This window comes from Hermetia illucens, chromosome 1, assembly GCF_905115235.1.
Source record: "Hermetia illucens chromosome 1, iHerIll2.2.curated.20191125, whole genome shotgun sequence".
NCBI classification, from domain to species: domain Eukaryota; kingdom Metazoa; phylum Arthropoda; class Insecta; order Diptera; family Stratiomyidae; genus Hermetia; species Hermetia illucens.
This window is the reverse complement of record NC_051849.1, coordinates 53,624,055-53,639,491: the sequence shown is the minus strand read 5'-3', so window position 1 is coordinate 53,639,491 and position 15,437 is coordinate 53,624,055. Positions and strand designations below refer to the sequence as shown.

The 15,437-nt window shown below is 40.4% G+C and overlaps 1 protein-coding gene across 2 annotated transcripts; it reads left to right on the top strand.

The window, feature by feature from the left end:
* Nucleotides 1-1,513: 1,513 nt before the first annotated feature.
* LOC119661720 lies at nucleotides 1,514-15,437 on the top strand. 2 transcript variants are annotated; one of them, XM_038071174.1, is made up of 6 exons: nucleotides 1,514-1,645; nucleotides 12,555-12,824; nucleotides 12,885-13,099; nucleotides 13,193-13,764; nucleotides 13,829-14,013; nucleotides 15,085-15,437. In XM_038071174.1, the coding sequence occupies exons 2-6, from the start codon at nucleotides 12,574-12,576 to the stop codon at nucleotides 15,335-15,337; spliced, it is 1,476 nt and encodes a 491-aa protein (XP_037927102.1). In that variant the 5' UTR covers nucleotides 1,514-1,645; nucleotides 12,555-12,573; the 3' UTR covers nucleotides 15,338-15,437. The 2 variants fall into 2 exon arrangements, with proteins under 2 accessions (XP_037927102.1, XP_037927103.1); XM_038071175.1 differs by lacking the exon at nucleotides 1,514-1,645 and adding an exon at nucleotides 7,890-7,975.

Below are 15,437 nucleotides of genomic sequence, written 5' to 3'. Positions count from 1 at the left end.
ATCTCTGTACAGGGAGCGCATGTTGCATGAGAAAATGCGCAATTGGTTATTCCTTTGTCGTTGTCGGGTTCGTCGTTGTGTTATCCGTCCAGTCCGAGGCTCCTGTTGTGGCTTCGTGACTTCGGTTTTCCAAGTAGGGTTATCAGCCCTACCCAACCCCCAACCTGGAGAACCGGTTGGTACAATTTGTCCCGTTTTTAGGCGCAGGAGACTCGCCTTCATCCTTCTCCGTCTGCAGCTTTTCGTTAAGAAAGAGTTGCCAGCGGCCACCTTGTGGAGGTGGAGATAGGGTTTGGTAGTAGAGCTATTGGTGTTGGTTCAGTGGGCGTTTCCCAGGTTTTATGCTCCATCGTGGGTACCAATCTACATTTCGCCCTGGGAACCTATACTACCCTTTGACCACCAATGATCAGACCTTTAAAACGGATCTAGACGAGACGGCTCCACTTCTGAACGGGACAAACGCTGTAGAAGAAGATCGTGTTTTTTCAGTTTTTTTGCTGTTGTTAGACTTAATGGTGCATACATTTTGCGTCTTGGCTCCCTTATTTTACGCTAATATTAGAAGTTAGCGTTAATTTAACCCTTTCATTTGGTATCCCATGTGCCCATATTCGGAGGCAGACTACACATATTATTTAAAAATTTTAAGAGCGAGGCAAGCAGACATAGTGACTGCTGTAGTGTGACCTTTTGGCGTAGGGGTCAAAGAGGAAACTGTCTTTCGTATGGGCCGTTTAAATATTGTGCCTATGGAGGGTTGTTCGTAAATTAAAAATGATTGATATTGTTTCTAAATTTGCCTGGCTAGTATTAGTGGAGAGTAGTATAGTAAACAGCATGACTCAGTAAACGTAGCGTCTGCCTTGAGTAACCCGATCTTCAGCCAATTGAAGCTTGACAACACAATTGATTAAAAGTGAGTTTCCATTCAGATGCGTACGATATAGTACACTCGTGTTGCCAGATGTGTATTTAAAAAAGGCAAGGTTTAAAGATGTTTCAATTACCTTGAAATTGTCGAAAATTATAGAAGTAGTCTACTATTGAAAAATAGCTTTCCTTCCATGACGAGCAATGCCAAATTTTAATTGGGAATATTCGATATTAAATATTTGTTGGGTTCATTCATGGCTGAATGTACCACATATTAGGGCGGCTAAAGGGCTTTTCCCTCTGTTATCTAATGATAGTAGGATAGACAAATAGATACATGTTATTTTTATTGGAACATGATTAGCAGAACAATCTGCTTAAAGAGTCTGAATGAATGACTACTACTTGTATATGAGGAATTTCGAAGAATTCATACTTCTTGAAAAATCCATTCATGTTTGATTTCTATGGAAGCTTTTTTACCTCCTACTATAATTTTCACGTGGATGTTGCAACTTACACTATACCTAGGTGCCGCTCTCTTTGAAACCAGGGTCTCTCGAAAAAGGTGGCCGCAATTGGCAGCTCTGATAGCGATAATACGTGTACTATTACTATGCACAATCAGCTTGTTGAAGTCAAAGAACAGCTAGTTCTAGCTCGCTGAGGTAGCTCAGTATTCCGCCTGCGGTTTTCGTTGATTGTTGTATCTTTTTCGATCGGGATCTTATAGTGAGATAGGTGTTGTTTATTTGTCCTCAAGAACAAGGTATGACTGAGTATTACACATATCTGTACTCGTTCTAAGAAAAAGTTACCACAAGTGCAGAAGATTGGTCTGTTTTTGAGGTCTTTTGCTGTAAAAATTGTCTATACTGTGCAGCGTTTTCTAGTCGCTAGAGCTAAGAATCAGTAGCGGACATCATGGTACATATGGAATATTTTTGCTGTCTATTGTGTTATCTTATCTGGAAAGTTTCCGCGGATTTACTTCTGAAGTGACTAAATTCAGACGAGATAAACAAAACGAAAGTGCCGTTTCAGTTCTCAATCTCGATCTCTTGATCGTTGGTTGATCTGAAAGAGTGGAGCCCACATGAATGATTCAAGCATGCGCTCCACGATACCTTCTAGTGGGTGAACTATCTCACAGATTCAATAGTTCCTCCAAGAGAAGGCGATGTGGCTGGTACCGAGTGAAAGCTTAATTTATGATCTTCTTATCTCCCATGTAAAGTTTGTTTTTGATAACATAGTTCTGGTGATTAGTCTCAGTAAGGAACTATTGTTTCGGGCGATGCATATGGTGTTTATAATTTTTGAAGAAGAGAATGCTCACTACAAGTAAATACTCACTCCATTTGGATTTTCTTTCGCTGACTTTGGATTGAACAACAAACCAATTACGTAGAATAACGACCAGTCTATGGGTTTATTAGAAATCAATTCAAGCTCTTACTTCATATTAGAAACCTATTGAGTTTTTGATTTTATATATGACAAGCAGAAATTAATATTTCCATTGGATACAAGCACCTTTAGGTACTTGATATAAAGTAAATAAATAATTTATAATTACTTTCAGGAATCTTAAAATTTTTGATTAAGGGGGTGTTTTCATGTAACGGCCTTCCAGGCGTTTTTAAGGTTTTGTGTAAAACGAAACCTTATTAAAATCGATCCAATGCCTGTCTGCCCGTCTGGCCGTCCGTGCGTCTGTCTCTGTGTCTTTCGGTCACGCCCGATTTACTCGGAAACGGCTGAACTGATTGGCATGAAATTTGGTGAGAATATGTAGTCTTTGCGTCCTTTTGCATGCAGCGAATGGCGCCATTTTGTGTTGAGTTTGAAGGGGAGTTCCTCATACATGCGAAAGGGGAGTGTACTTTCTTTTCACAGAATGTGGAAATGAAAGTCAATTAGTACTAAAGACTAATCTCATTTCTGATATTGGCTGAAACATTGGGATGTGAGGGCTCAAAATGTGTGCTCCAAAAAGTGTGCTCTCCTTCTCAGATCCTATCCAACCGAAAAATCCGGAAAAATCACAGTGGAGCATCTATATAAAAATACATCCTGTTCCGATATTTGCAAAAATAAAGTTAATAATAGTATATTATCATAGAATGTGCATATGTATGTATGGTGTTTGGCAAAATATAACGGATTATTTTGTATTTTTATCTATGTACCAATGGAAAATCGTACATAGAGAGTTTCCCACATAAGATAAGCACAAAATCTTTATACCCGAAGGGCTCAGCTTCCAGTACCCCGACTTGTTCATAAATGCTCAGCCTTTTGCGTCCAGGGTTGAACTAATGACGCTGCTTGGTTTGGCGTGTGTTGATGGTGCTTTCAATTCAAGTGGCAACCGGGTGTACTCCGGGCTTTTTCAGCGTAACTCACAGGCCGAATTGAACGTGGATGGCGGCCTTTAGAAGGGCCTTTCCGAGCCTAACTGTTTGGTACTTAGTTTTGGTTTTAGGTAAAATCCACCATCAACCGAGATTGTGACAAACTCGAAAGATAAAAGACTAAAAATTAGTTCCCCCATGTGAGGAACGATGAGTGCATGACAGTTCCGCGTGTACATACTTAAGGGGGTCATCCCGTGTGAATACCGTTTTTTTTGGCTTTTTTTAGAATTTTTTTGGATAAAGATACAAATATCACCATAGATTTATAAATATCTTGAGCGTGCATAGTAATTTTTCCACCCCGATCACATAGCTGGTTATTGAAATACAGGGCAATTTATACACTCATCTCCAAAAAAGGTGTTTTTCCGCTGCCACGCTAGAGGGCGCTGTGATGATCTTAATGAAAAAAAAAGTAAACGGCATTTTAACGTACAGACTTAACTACAGTCCCCAAACTAGGATTATTAAAAAATATTAAAAACTAAATTTTTGATATCGTGTTAAATTTTTTTTTTGAATTTGGGTTTTTTTTTAGAGCTTCTTCAATGAATAAAAAAAAACTACTGAATGAATCGCAATTATCCTAGTTTGCGGTCCGTAGAAATATGTTCTGAATAAGTCGTGGAAATTTCAAAGAATTTGGTTGGATAGATTTTAGGCTATGGTGGCAGTCGATTTTCAACATGCGGTTTCGAGAAAAATGCATTTAAAAAGTAGAATGCCATTTTTAGCCATAAAATCTTAACTGACCATTAATCTGCTATACCTAGTCCATAAACCTTAGGTTTTTTGAAGAAACACATGTACGCGCTTGGCTTCAATTCTTGGCATTTTAGCGAAGCGCTTTATTACGGCGCCATTTCCGAACGACTCCGAATATCAAATAATCAAAATGTCAGAACTAATATCAGATACTTAATGATACCCCACATGACTACATTCGATGAATAAAATGTTATCACCCCCCTCCTGGGGAGCGCCCCTCTAAACTCCACATAAATTTAAGTTACTCACTGTATGCTTGGGATTTTATAGTTCTCATATGTCCACCAAATTTCGTTCGGATCGGGTTAGCCGTTGCGGAGAAAAGCGTGTGTGACAGACAGGCAGACAGAGAAGCGATTTTAACAAGGTTTTGTTTTACATGAAACCTTAAAAATGGAAGTGGTTGGTACATATATCCAGTTTCCTCATTAGCTCCAGGGAAGGGTGACATACTGCGCAGCCTGCTCAAACACAGCTGTTAGAGGCGTTAAATTCTTAATGGACGCAGAAATCAGTGCCACCGGAGTGGCGTGTAGTTCCGATCCTAAAAAGAAAAAAGATTTCACGGACGTCCGCGATTTCAGACCAATTTTGCTAATCAACGTTTTTACCAAAACACTAAATGCAATGGTTAAAGACCGGCTTTACAATTTCCTAGAAGATTTTGAATGTTTGCAAACCGAAGTTATGCTTATAGGAAGCATAAATCCACAAGCAAATGTCTCAATGAACTTTTGTTACACATAACTTCGGAAAAATAGGAAAAATTGCATGCATCAGCAATTGCTTTTGACATCCAAAATGTCTACGAAAAGCTTTAGCTAAACTAACAAAAATGTTGCTTTAAATATCATGCTATTCTTATAGACATTTCGTCGTGGATTCTAAACTTCCTGCATGAGCGCACAGTAAGAGCTGGCAACTGCCAGACACTGATTCAAAATGATTCACCGCAAGGCAGCTGCCTTAGTTCTGTTCTATTCAATCTGTATATTTCCAGCCTACCTGCTATTGCGGATGCCTCAACGGCAATCTTTTTGCTTTTTGCTGACGGTGACGCTGCTCCCAGGGCAGAGGTGAGGAAGCGTCTGATGAGTTGCCTCTGCCCTAGTACGAAGCCGTAGCCGTCTTTGTCCTTCTTTTACATTAGGTTTTTGTTTCTGCAGGAGTAGAACAATGCCTATCTGGCGGTAATATGTAGTAGCTTTTGTTTTTTTCATGGGCGGAGGTGGAAATCTTAAAAAGATGCTGCTGCGCCAGGTTGCGGTAGTGTGTGAGATTCTCACCCACTAAACCCTCCCCCACTTCTCCGCCCATATCCCACGGGACACCGTGAAGTATTACTTCGCAAGGAGGGCTCTGGTTTACATCAGCACAACTAAATCACGCGACCGTCGCGCTTTTCGAGCTCCTTTCAGTTCCTGCAGGATTCCCGTATCGCAGTTAAGGTTACGTTTATCGCACTCTAATTTGATTCGGACGTCAGTATCTCCTCCACGAAATTATGGTCCGATAACTGCGCTGAGGGTGTCTTTTAACCTCCCACATTCATTCGCGAATCTCGGACAGTGGAACATAACATGTTCTGGGTCCTCGGGTGTAGCGGCGCATTCAGTCTGGGGACTCATCCAATCCGAAGGAATGCAAGTACTTCCTATATCAACCGTGTGCCATCACTTGGGGTGAGCGTCCAACACCAAGCCGTCTAGAATCTCTTCATGTTCTTATAATATTGCACTAGGAGGAGCATAACAACTGTAGATATGGGCGCCGTTGACTTTCGCCTGTACAAAGCCGACTCCTGAGAATGCTTGCCTATATCGCCGCGTTTCCCGATGAGTTTTTCACCCACATAGCACTAACGTAATTTCAGTAAGGTTTACATATTACCGCCGCGTCTACATTCGACTCTCGAATGGTTTGCGAGAGCAAATTTTGAACTGCTACGCAATGGTTGAGGTTGATTTGTGTCAACCTTATTCAGTTCTACGATTCACCTCCCTCCTATATGTTAGCCACCTTCTACCACCTGCAACGTGCCGGTTGTTCGTTTCCTTTTTTTCCTGTGCCCAACGTGCATCGTGGATCTCCCGTGCAGTCTTTGATAAGGTGCCCTTCTTCTCCACACTTCCTGGACTTTCACGATCTATTGTGCTCACTAGTACATGCTGCTGCAGAGTGACCGAAATCGAGGCATCTGAAGCATCTGTTGAGAGATACTTGCTCCCTGAGTCGACACACTACCCCACCTATTCTTACCTTGCCCACGGTAATCAGTTTATTCTCTGATTCTATCGGCAAGCTAATATTAGTGGTCTGTGTACCTCCATATGTATTCTTCATCTTTTTGATGGCACTTTGTTCTATGCCGCTGCCGCTTATCGGGTACCAAGGAATTCACTTATAACATTCTTACTCCGTTTGCCCGCATTCTCATCTACCTTATGTTGAGAAGGCGTCACCTGCGTCTTCCGCGTGACTTTGCCACATAGCGCTTGGGCTCCATCACCCTAATATAGGACAACTTAATTAACTTAGTTTCAGTGGATATTCCGCCTCCTTGATGAACTCACAAAGTTCATTTCCCCAGCGAAATATAGTTGTTGCATTTTGCCGTCTTCCACGATCGTCTATCCAAGTTCCTTTCCGAATCCCTCGACTGACTAGGGTTAATGTTGCCCTTATTGGTGACCTTCCAAGTTTTAAGCTTTTACGAAAAGGATCCGGTGTAGGTCTCATTTCCACTCCACTAAGCCCTCTTGTAGCATTAGATGACATACTTTGTCAACTTTGCAAAGTTTCCCACTATTGAGGCACTGTGGTCGCTGGACGACCACGGCCGGAAGCCCGTGTTGTCACTCCCAAAAACCGCCGGTATTGGGTTTCCGAAGCCCTGCACCGTAAAAAACTATCTTACTCGTCCTCCATATTTGGTTTCATTTCTGGGTGTCCTTCCCACAGCCCATGTTTATCCCATAATGCATCTACCGAAGGTTCCCTTATCCGCATGAAGGGACGCACCTTATGGGAGATTTGGCCACTCCACACAGGAATGTGTAGTAACTGAATGACAAGTTCCACCAGTAACCCTTCTTCCAGTTGCAAGTTCGTAATCAAACCATAGTCGTTGGAGTTGGAGATGATGACGGTAACGTAGAAACTCGGTGCCAATTTCATGCTGCATCTAACGATGATGTGTCTGGCAGATGGAGTGCGACTGGACATTTACCCACAAATAAAATGCCATCTTCTTATGGACATATCATACAAATCAATGCATACCTATCCTGACCATTCCAATAAACACGCGTATAAAAGACCATTTAACAATTTGCCGTATTAACCTTTGATATATTTCCATAAGATCGATTGGTTGCTTGTTCCAGTAAATCCAGCAAATTATGATGGAAGGATATTACCTGGTACGTCTATGTTGTACTTGAAATTTAATGCTTTGCATTTCTGCTGCTGAGGTAGCAGACTTCGAGTGAGTGATACTCAGGTCGGTTTTGAACGTTTTTAATCAATGACTTCATTAGTTACTGCTATTACCACCGCGGTTAATGTACTTCAATGCAAAGTCAATGTTTGTACTGTAGTAGCTTTTATATGCTACATTTTATTCTAATTATCAGGTGTTCTTTTCATACCATACACGCATTTGATAAAAGTAAGACCGCCATCATGTAAACGTATGTGCGTTTCCTCTTACATCCCTATAATGGAAGTAACTGCTTTCTCAGAATGGTATGCATTCTAATTACAAAGTTGGGAGAAACCCGAGGGGGTAAATTCGAAACAAAGTAAAGCTCACATGCTGGCCATGGAAGTAAAAGAGCACTTTGCGTGGCACATTCAGTTCTTTGATAGTGTCCAGTGAGTGCCTCGATTGAAATCAGTTCCTACGAAAGGTTAGTGAAATTGTTCTTATCAAAATATTGATTTTTAACAACTTATCGCGACCATCTGGAGGAGTTGTTGAAGCGGCTTAAAAAAGATGGATTTCAATGCCTGTTAGGCTTGGTGTAAGACAAAACATTATTAGAACACATGTTAGCTGTTGAATCTATTCGCAAGGAAATTGGTGCAAGTGTGGAAACTGTCAAATTCTACGCATGCTCAAATTATTATTCTGTACATAGATCTCGCTTGTTTCATTATTTTTTTACAACATCCCCTGTAAACTGTTTAGGGTAGATTTACACATCTCAATTTTCTTAAATAGTAAATGATCTATAGTTTTGACATGGTGCCTCCTCTCTGTTATACCATAGCCAGGTATGTTCATAGTTTTTACTAGCCTTGCATCAATAGCGTCCATCGCAATCATATTGGTGTTTTTAATTATGTTTATACAAACGGTTGCTACGTTTTTCGTGGGTGCCAATACTGTCATGAATGGTACACCATGAAACTCATAACATGGAATGGATACATTCCTAAACCGTGCCAGAGGAAAATCCAAGCAATAGTAACGCATTAGAAAAATATTTTTTTTTTTCACGAAATAAATTATGACACTTTTATAAAAAGAGCCCAAAGTTATATTTCCCAATTTTGGATTTTGTGTTATGCACTTGAATCGTCGATCATTAATTTTAGTGGTTTTGCAATTGGACTGAATGACAGGTTGACATCTTGTGGTTGTTTTTTTTATGCAAAATTCTACTTGATCTCTCTTGGTGACAGGTTCCGTGACAGGCCGTTGTCGTTAAAAAAAATGATGGGGTTGAGTCGCAAGCCTCAGAGAAATGCTGGGGTGTCCACTTCAGTTGAAGCAGTAGGACGGGCCTTGGTCCTGTCGAGCAATGGAAAAGGGTTCTGGACGCATGGACGGCGTCAGGAAGTAAGTAAGTTAGTTCGAGTAAAACAAATACGTTTCTACACGCTAAATATTAGCACCCTCACTGGAAAAAACCGAGGAACTCGTAAGAGCCCTTCGGAAAAGGCGCGTTGATATCTGCGCTCTACAAGAAACTCAATGGTCTGGTGCCAAAACCTGCGACAAAAAACACAAACGCGATAAAAATGGCTATAAATTTCTTTATTTTGGTGGCATCGCCATCTCTGATGATTTCCATTGCAGAAGTCGGCTAATGAAGCTGATCGCATGATTCACAGCTTTTCGATACAAAGACCCGTAACGTGGCTGCAAGTTGAGAAAGACATCAGGCTGGTTTGGATAGGCAAACCTTCATAAAATTGGGCAGGCAGGCGCCACGGTGGAAGGAGCTCCCTTCGATCGGCTTGCCTGGTTCGGTAGCAAGTTGATCGAATTCTGATTAGTTCACTATTCAACTGGCTGTTGGTCACTTCCGGCACATTGAGCCACATGGAAACCTAATTGTCGGGTGCTCATCATTGGTGTAGTCCAGTTCAGGGCTGAATAGTATTAGGTTTATCATAAGCCGCAACCCCTTTTGTCGATTGACTCGTGATACCTTGTATAGCTTGACGACCCCATGCTCATATCGCCGATCCACTGGACAAATCTTGATCCTTAAGCGACAATCACAGTTTCTGTTGGGTTGACTTATAGTGGAAACTTCCATTTTGGATTCGAAGGTGATCCGCTCAAGCAAATCCTGCGCGACTCTGCAAGGATTGAGGTTTATTTGAATAAACTTCCTTTTCCCATAGTAGTTGGCGCTTTTCTAAATTCCGGCCATTTACCCTTTCCGGTAATATGTTGATTATTTCAACCCTTCTTTCCTTAGTATAATATGCATTTCGAATTCCTATTCAATCGGTATTTCCCCAAGTTCCTCCAACTTAATTGGTTTTTTAATGTAGTATATATTTCTTCTCTGGATGCTACACTGTATAAAGATCTCTTGTTTCTGGGCCCGTACTGTGACACTCTCCCCAAGGTTTTAAGTTGGTAAATTGTGTCTAAGCTGATTATTTTAGTTCAAATATTGCCTTTTTGGGTTCTTCCGATCGTGATGATATTGCTCCGCGTGGGTGGTTGGTTTTAGGTTGGAGTCAGCTTTGACTTTTCTTAGCATCTCTGCTTACCCCATATTGCCTTTGCTGGAAATATTGGGCCGCAGGTTTCGACTTTTTCCTGGTACCTCTTTCCTGCTATTACGAACTATTATAAATGATCCTACTGGTTCTCATCACATTTTTAATGGCTTGGTGCATGTTGTACTTCTCCATGCTAAACATAGGAAACTCAAGTACATATTTTTGCTTCAAGCTCCTTCTAAACACTCCTTTACTTTTGGCATTTGTTGAGCTTCTCTCAGCTTGATTTTTTACTGGCTTTGACATTGGTGGAGACTTAAAAATTGAAGAGCTTCTCCTGAATGAATCAATTTCTTGGAGTATCTCCTACGGTTGTCCCGCTTGAACTAATGCGGTGGGTATTGGAACCGCCTTCATCGAACGAGGGTCTCCTTTCTGCATATTATTCTTCGCTTTCGGAATATGTGCCTGTGGTAGGGCTGTGTTTCGCTTGAACATTTCTTACAACAAATTTGGATCACTTGTGGTATTAAATGTCATGTTGGTCACATTATTTACCACCGAGGCATTGCGGTCGAGGGGTATCGACGGCCGGAACTCATGTTCTCACTCCTAAAAACCGCGGGTACTAAGTTCCGAGCCACTGCAACGCAACTTTTCCCTCGTGTTTCATTCTGGTTTTATGTTCTGCCCATCTTTCCCATAGCCATTTTGGTGCACATTCTAAAGATGAGCAAACGCGTGCCCATGTATAGTCTGAAAAGAAAGTATGTACAGATTTCAGATTTATTTATTGAGCAAAGAAAAACAAAAACACGTGGGATATATATATATATATAATACACTTAAGAGCGCAAGCGTGACTAAAAAAAGTATGTAACATGACATATAGTAGAGATGTGGTGAATGTCATTGTTCATCTGACATATCATATACTTAAACCGAAGAATAATTTAGAACTTACAACTAAACAATCAGTCAACACAAAACAAAACAGTACTCCGTACTAGTAAACGATAAGATGAGGGATTTTAGGCACCGGTGGGCGGGATTGAGCAAAGGGATGAGAGTAAAGTCCAGTCCTTCCTGGTTGGTATTAGCTTCCCCACATAAGAACAAGCGCTAAAGGCAAGAGGGGATGTAGAAGATTGAGGGATTGAGGAAACGTGGATTGGAGACCCTAGTTGGTGAAGGGAATGGCCTTAATTCAGAGAAGAGGTTAACAAAAAGGATCTCATACTATACTACCTACAGACTTGGCACTAGGCCTACCTTAATCTAGACTAGATCTAGCAATTAATTTAAAATGATCAACACCTGCGCGAGGATTGACTTTCGAAGCATTGTCTGAACGCGGTTAGCCTCTGTTAAAATCTGGGGAAGACCCCTGATAAAAGGAAAAGATAAAAGAGGAAAGGAAAACGTGATGATTGAGCGCAGAATTACTGTCCAAGAGGAGCGCCAACTCTGACACATAGTACCTCCGCTCGTCAAATGAGACGGTACGTGTGGCAAAATTTTTTATCAGTGGTTTAGGGTGGGATAGCTCCTTCAGTCTGACGCGTGATAGTTTGATCATATGTGGGATGTCCCAGAAAGGGCGTAGGGGAGAAATTTTTTAGTGTAATTTTAGATTCGGCCTGCTGGCTTTGGTCGTGAGGATGCTTAAGGGCTTCAGCTACGTTAGAAACATGGTAACTCATGCTGGGAAAATATAGGTCAGAATTGGTCGAATTAGGTCTGGATTAGCTTGAAGAGCAGGCCCTCTTTCCAGACTGAATCGAATGTCTTTTCAAAATTTAAGGCGGAGGCTACAGTGAATTGCCTGTTCTCAAGGCGATTGAGGATGTGGTTTTGCAGATAAATCATTGCCTGTTCAGTGGACCTGGGGTTTTCGAAGCCGAATTGATTTAGTGGGATGATAGAAGAGTAGTGCCTATTGAAGTGGATTAGTAAGATGCGCTCCGAAATTTCTCCAATATTGAATAGAAGAGAGGTGGACCTCATATTTTTGAGGTCGCCAGAACAACCTTTCTCAGGAATAGGTATCAGCAGGTTACAGAGAAGTGTTCGTTATTCAGGCAGCTGTTGAAGAGAATTGCAAGATGATATTGGGCGCGCACTTCTGTAGGATAAAGTTGGAGATGCCGTCAGGATCCGATAATTTTTTATTGTTAGATTAGATGATGAACTTCTCCTTGGGAGGTAAAGGAGGAGGCGAACGGGCCGATTCTGACAATGTCGGTTGGGCGGCTGGGGTAAAAAGGACATAGGCATATTCATCCTTTTATCGTTGACTGCAGTGGTGACTTCCGAGTTTCAGATGGGGTCCGCGTTTGACCTGGGTCTGAATAAGTGGCTGAAGTAGTCTACACAGGTAGATATTTTTTCTTCGGGGGAGTGGAACTGAAGGTTTTCTATTTCTATCGGGAAGTAATTAACTTTGAGAGTGGACTTTTTCCTTCCAGACAGTCGATCAGTTATACATGAGTCACATTATATCATCCATTTATTTTACAGTATTACAATAGATATAAAAATGGCTGACCTCGATTATGAAATCCCTCGTGAAGAAGTTGCAGGGGATACCGCAGAAACAGATGAGGAGAACAAATTAAAAAATATTCACCTAAAGTACATACAAACTACACTGAGGGACAAAATCCTTGAGAAAATGCCAAATGAGACGTCCTTGCTTGACGAGTCAATAGGATCTAGAACAGACTTAAGTGGCTTCATGTCAGCCGTCTATGATTTTAACTTTTCAACGAAAAATGTTGCAACTGGCAAGTAAGATAGAATTCAGTTCTATTTCGAATAAGTTTCTAAATATCAGCGATTTTATTGCAGAGTAACTAAGCATTCCTTATTCATAAAATTCATGAAGGGTGACGAAAATTTCCGGAAATCAGTGCGAGCATATACACAATTTGCAAATGAAATATTTGCGTATGGAAAAATTATTCCATACTATAAGGAAGTGATTACTGGTTCACCCAGGTGCAAGATTGACGTTGATAAATGGATACCAACTACGTATTGCGCAGAATATGGCAATATTGCAGGTATGTTGCTTTTTAAAGAGGAGAACAGCAGGCTAGAGACGCCTCTTTATTGAAATATGTGGTTTGCATCTGTTCATCTCCTGTCCATTTCAGGGCTCAACAAATCCCCTGACTCCACGATTATAACATCGCTCAGTGGAAAATCATCCGAACCTCCTATCAGCAAAGGAAACTATGAATCTTGCCTAGTTCTTGAAAATTTGTCTCCTCACGGATTTCGTGGTGGACCTCGTTTGCATTTGGATAAACAGCATTTGAAGTTGATGATCAAATTGATAGCAGAATACCATTCTGTTACGTATGCATCCAGGATTCGAGGGGACGAAGAATTCGAAAGTCTCGTTGGTGGCATAATACCACTTCCGTTCACTACGGAAGAAGGTGTAAATATATATGAGGCTGTGTACTATCCAGCTTTTTCACGATTTTTCCAGTATGTCGATCGTATTGGTTCCGAATGTGCTCCTGTCTTTCTTCAGGCTTTAAATAAGTTTAAGAGCTTGTATGGAGATAAACCGCTTGAATTACTTGAACAGTTTCGTCAAGTAGATGAAACATTTTCAGTGATCCTGCATGGGGATTATAATCGCAACAATGTCTTGTTTCACTATGATAAGAAGGAGGGATTTGAAAATCCAGCTGATATCCGAATGATTGATTTTCAGGTATAAATGGAAAGACAAATTAAATGGGTTGAATGATGAAGCTAACACCTCTATTGTTTTACAGGAAATGCGGTATGGTTCTCCAGCTATCGACTTATCCTTCTTCATGTATATGAATATGCATCCTTCAATACGGGAAGAATTTTGGATGGAGCTATTGAAGTATTATCATGAGACACTTATCACTTCTATCTGTGATATTTTAGGATTTGAGCTCCCCGGAGAACATGATAGCCTTAAGAAGTACAGGTGAGAGTACCTTGATGAGAATGGAGTAAAATCTTCCTAATAGAACAGAACAAGTCCCCAAGGTTTATGATGGCATTTACATCATCAGCCTGGCATCAGTTAATTCACCACAAACTGGCTAATGATGACGAGTTGCCTTACACGATCAGTCCAGACACAAGTCAATCACCGCCCTAGTGCCATGCAAAATTTAGTTGCAAGTATCAAATAACAATTATAAGTAATTCATTTGTTATTTGAAAATGAGCAACCAATTTATGAAATATTACTTATTATTCATCGATGGGTTCCCCTAAATATGCCATTGTTTGAACAATTTTCAGATAAAGATATGTATGCAATCCACCCGAATAGAATGGTGATAAGCAATGTAGATACATACGACTACTAGATAAGTCAATTTCAATTACAATTCAGAGTAATTAAATACATCCATGATAGCGGGTGGATAAGGATACCATATCGCTGTATTATCTCTAGTGAAGGGCCCAACTATGGGGAAGAAGGCACCCTCCACGATAACATGGAGATACGCGACCATTTACAAAGTTGTAAATCAAAGTGGTTGTTTTCAGATACTTTGTATTGTACGTCAGGGTTATTGAGAATTCATGCAGTGACTGATGACATAATGATCAACATGTGCTACATTTAGTCTGCCGTCAGTCTGACCAGACTGAGTGATTTTATTTGAAAATTGTAATGTTCGTCAGTCATTATTTTACATGAGTTTGGTGTGATTTTGAATGATTCATATCAGACTGATCGTGTAAATGCTTTCCATTTCGTGCAATAACTTCAATCAAAATTTTAGGTCTTGCCTTTGTTTCCAATTCTATATAAAATAAAACCTATACTGGAGCCTAGACTAGAATTAACCAAGAGTGGACAACCCAATTTCCTCCTGCATTGAAAGTAGAAATTCCACTGACCTTATTTCCTCTTCACTTTGAAAGACCGTTTTGAAAAAGAAAATCCCATATCGCAAGACTATACGTCGAATTATGTCTCCTGTACAAACATTAATTCCATTTATCATTCCCATTAATTTATTTTTTTTATTTTTCCCAGCTTCGAAAATTTCTATGAACATTTTAAAAAGTTCGCATTTTATGGAGTCTTGATCTGCATTCATTTCCTTCCGTGGATGGAGTGTTCGGAAAAAGAGTGTGCTTATGTTTCGTATTACTTTGAAAAGGATATGTTCTGTGAAAAGTTCAAAGAGGCTGTCCACCATATAGGCGGAGATAGAGCAAACAAAATAATTTTGGATGTAGTTCACCACTCTTGGCGACAGGGATATTTGGACGCCATTTTTAAATAAAATTATTTTTTTATATACATTTTTCTGATTAGGTTACGTTAATTGAAAACAATTTTATGAAAATAAATGATTTTGTATCGAATAAAGTGGTATGCACTGC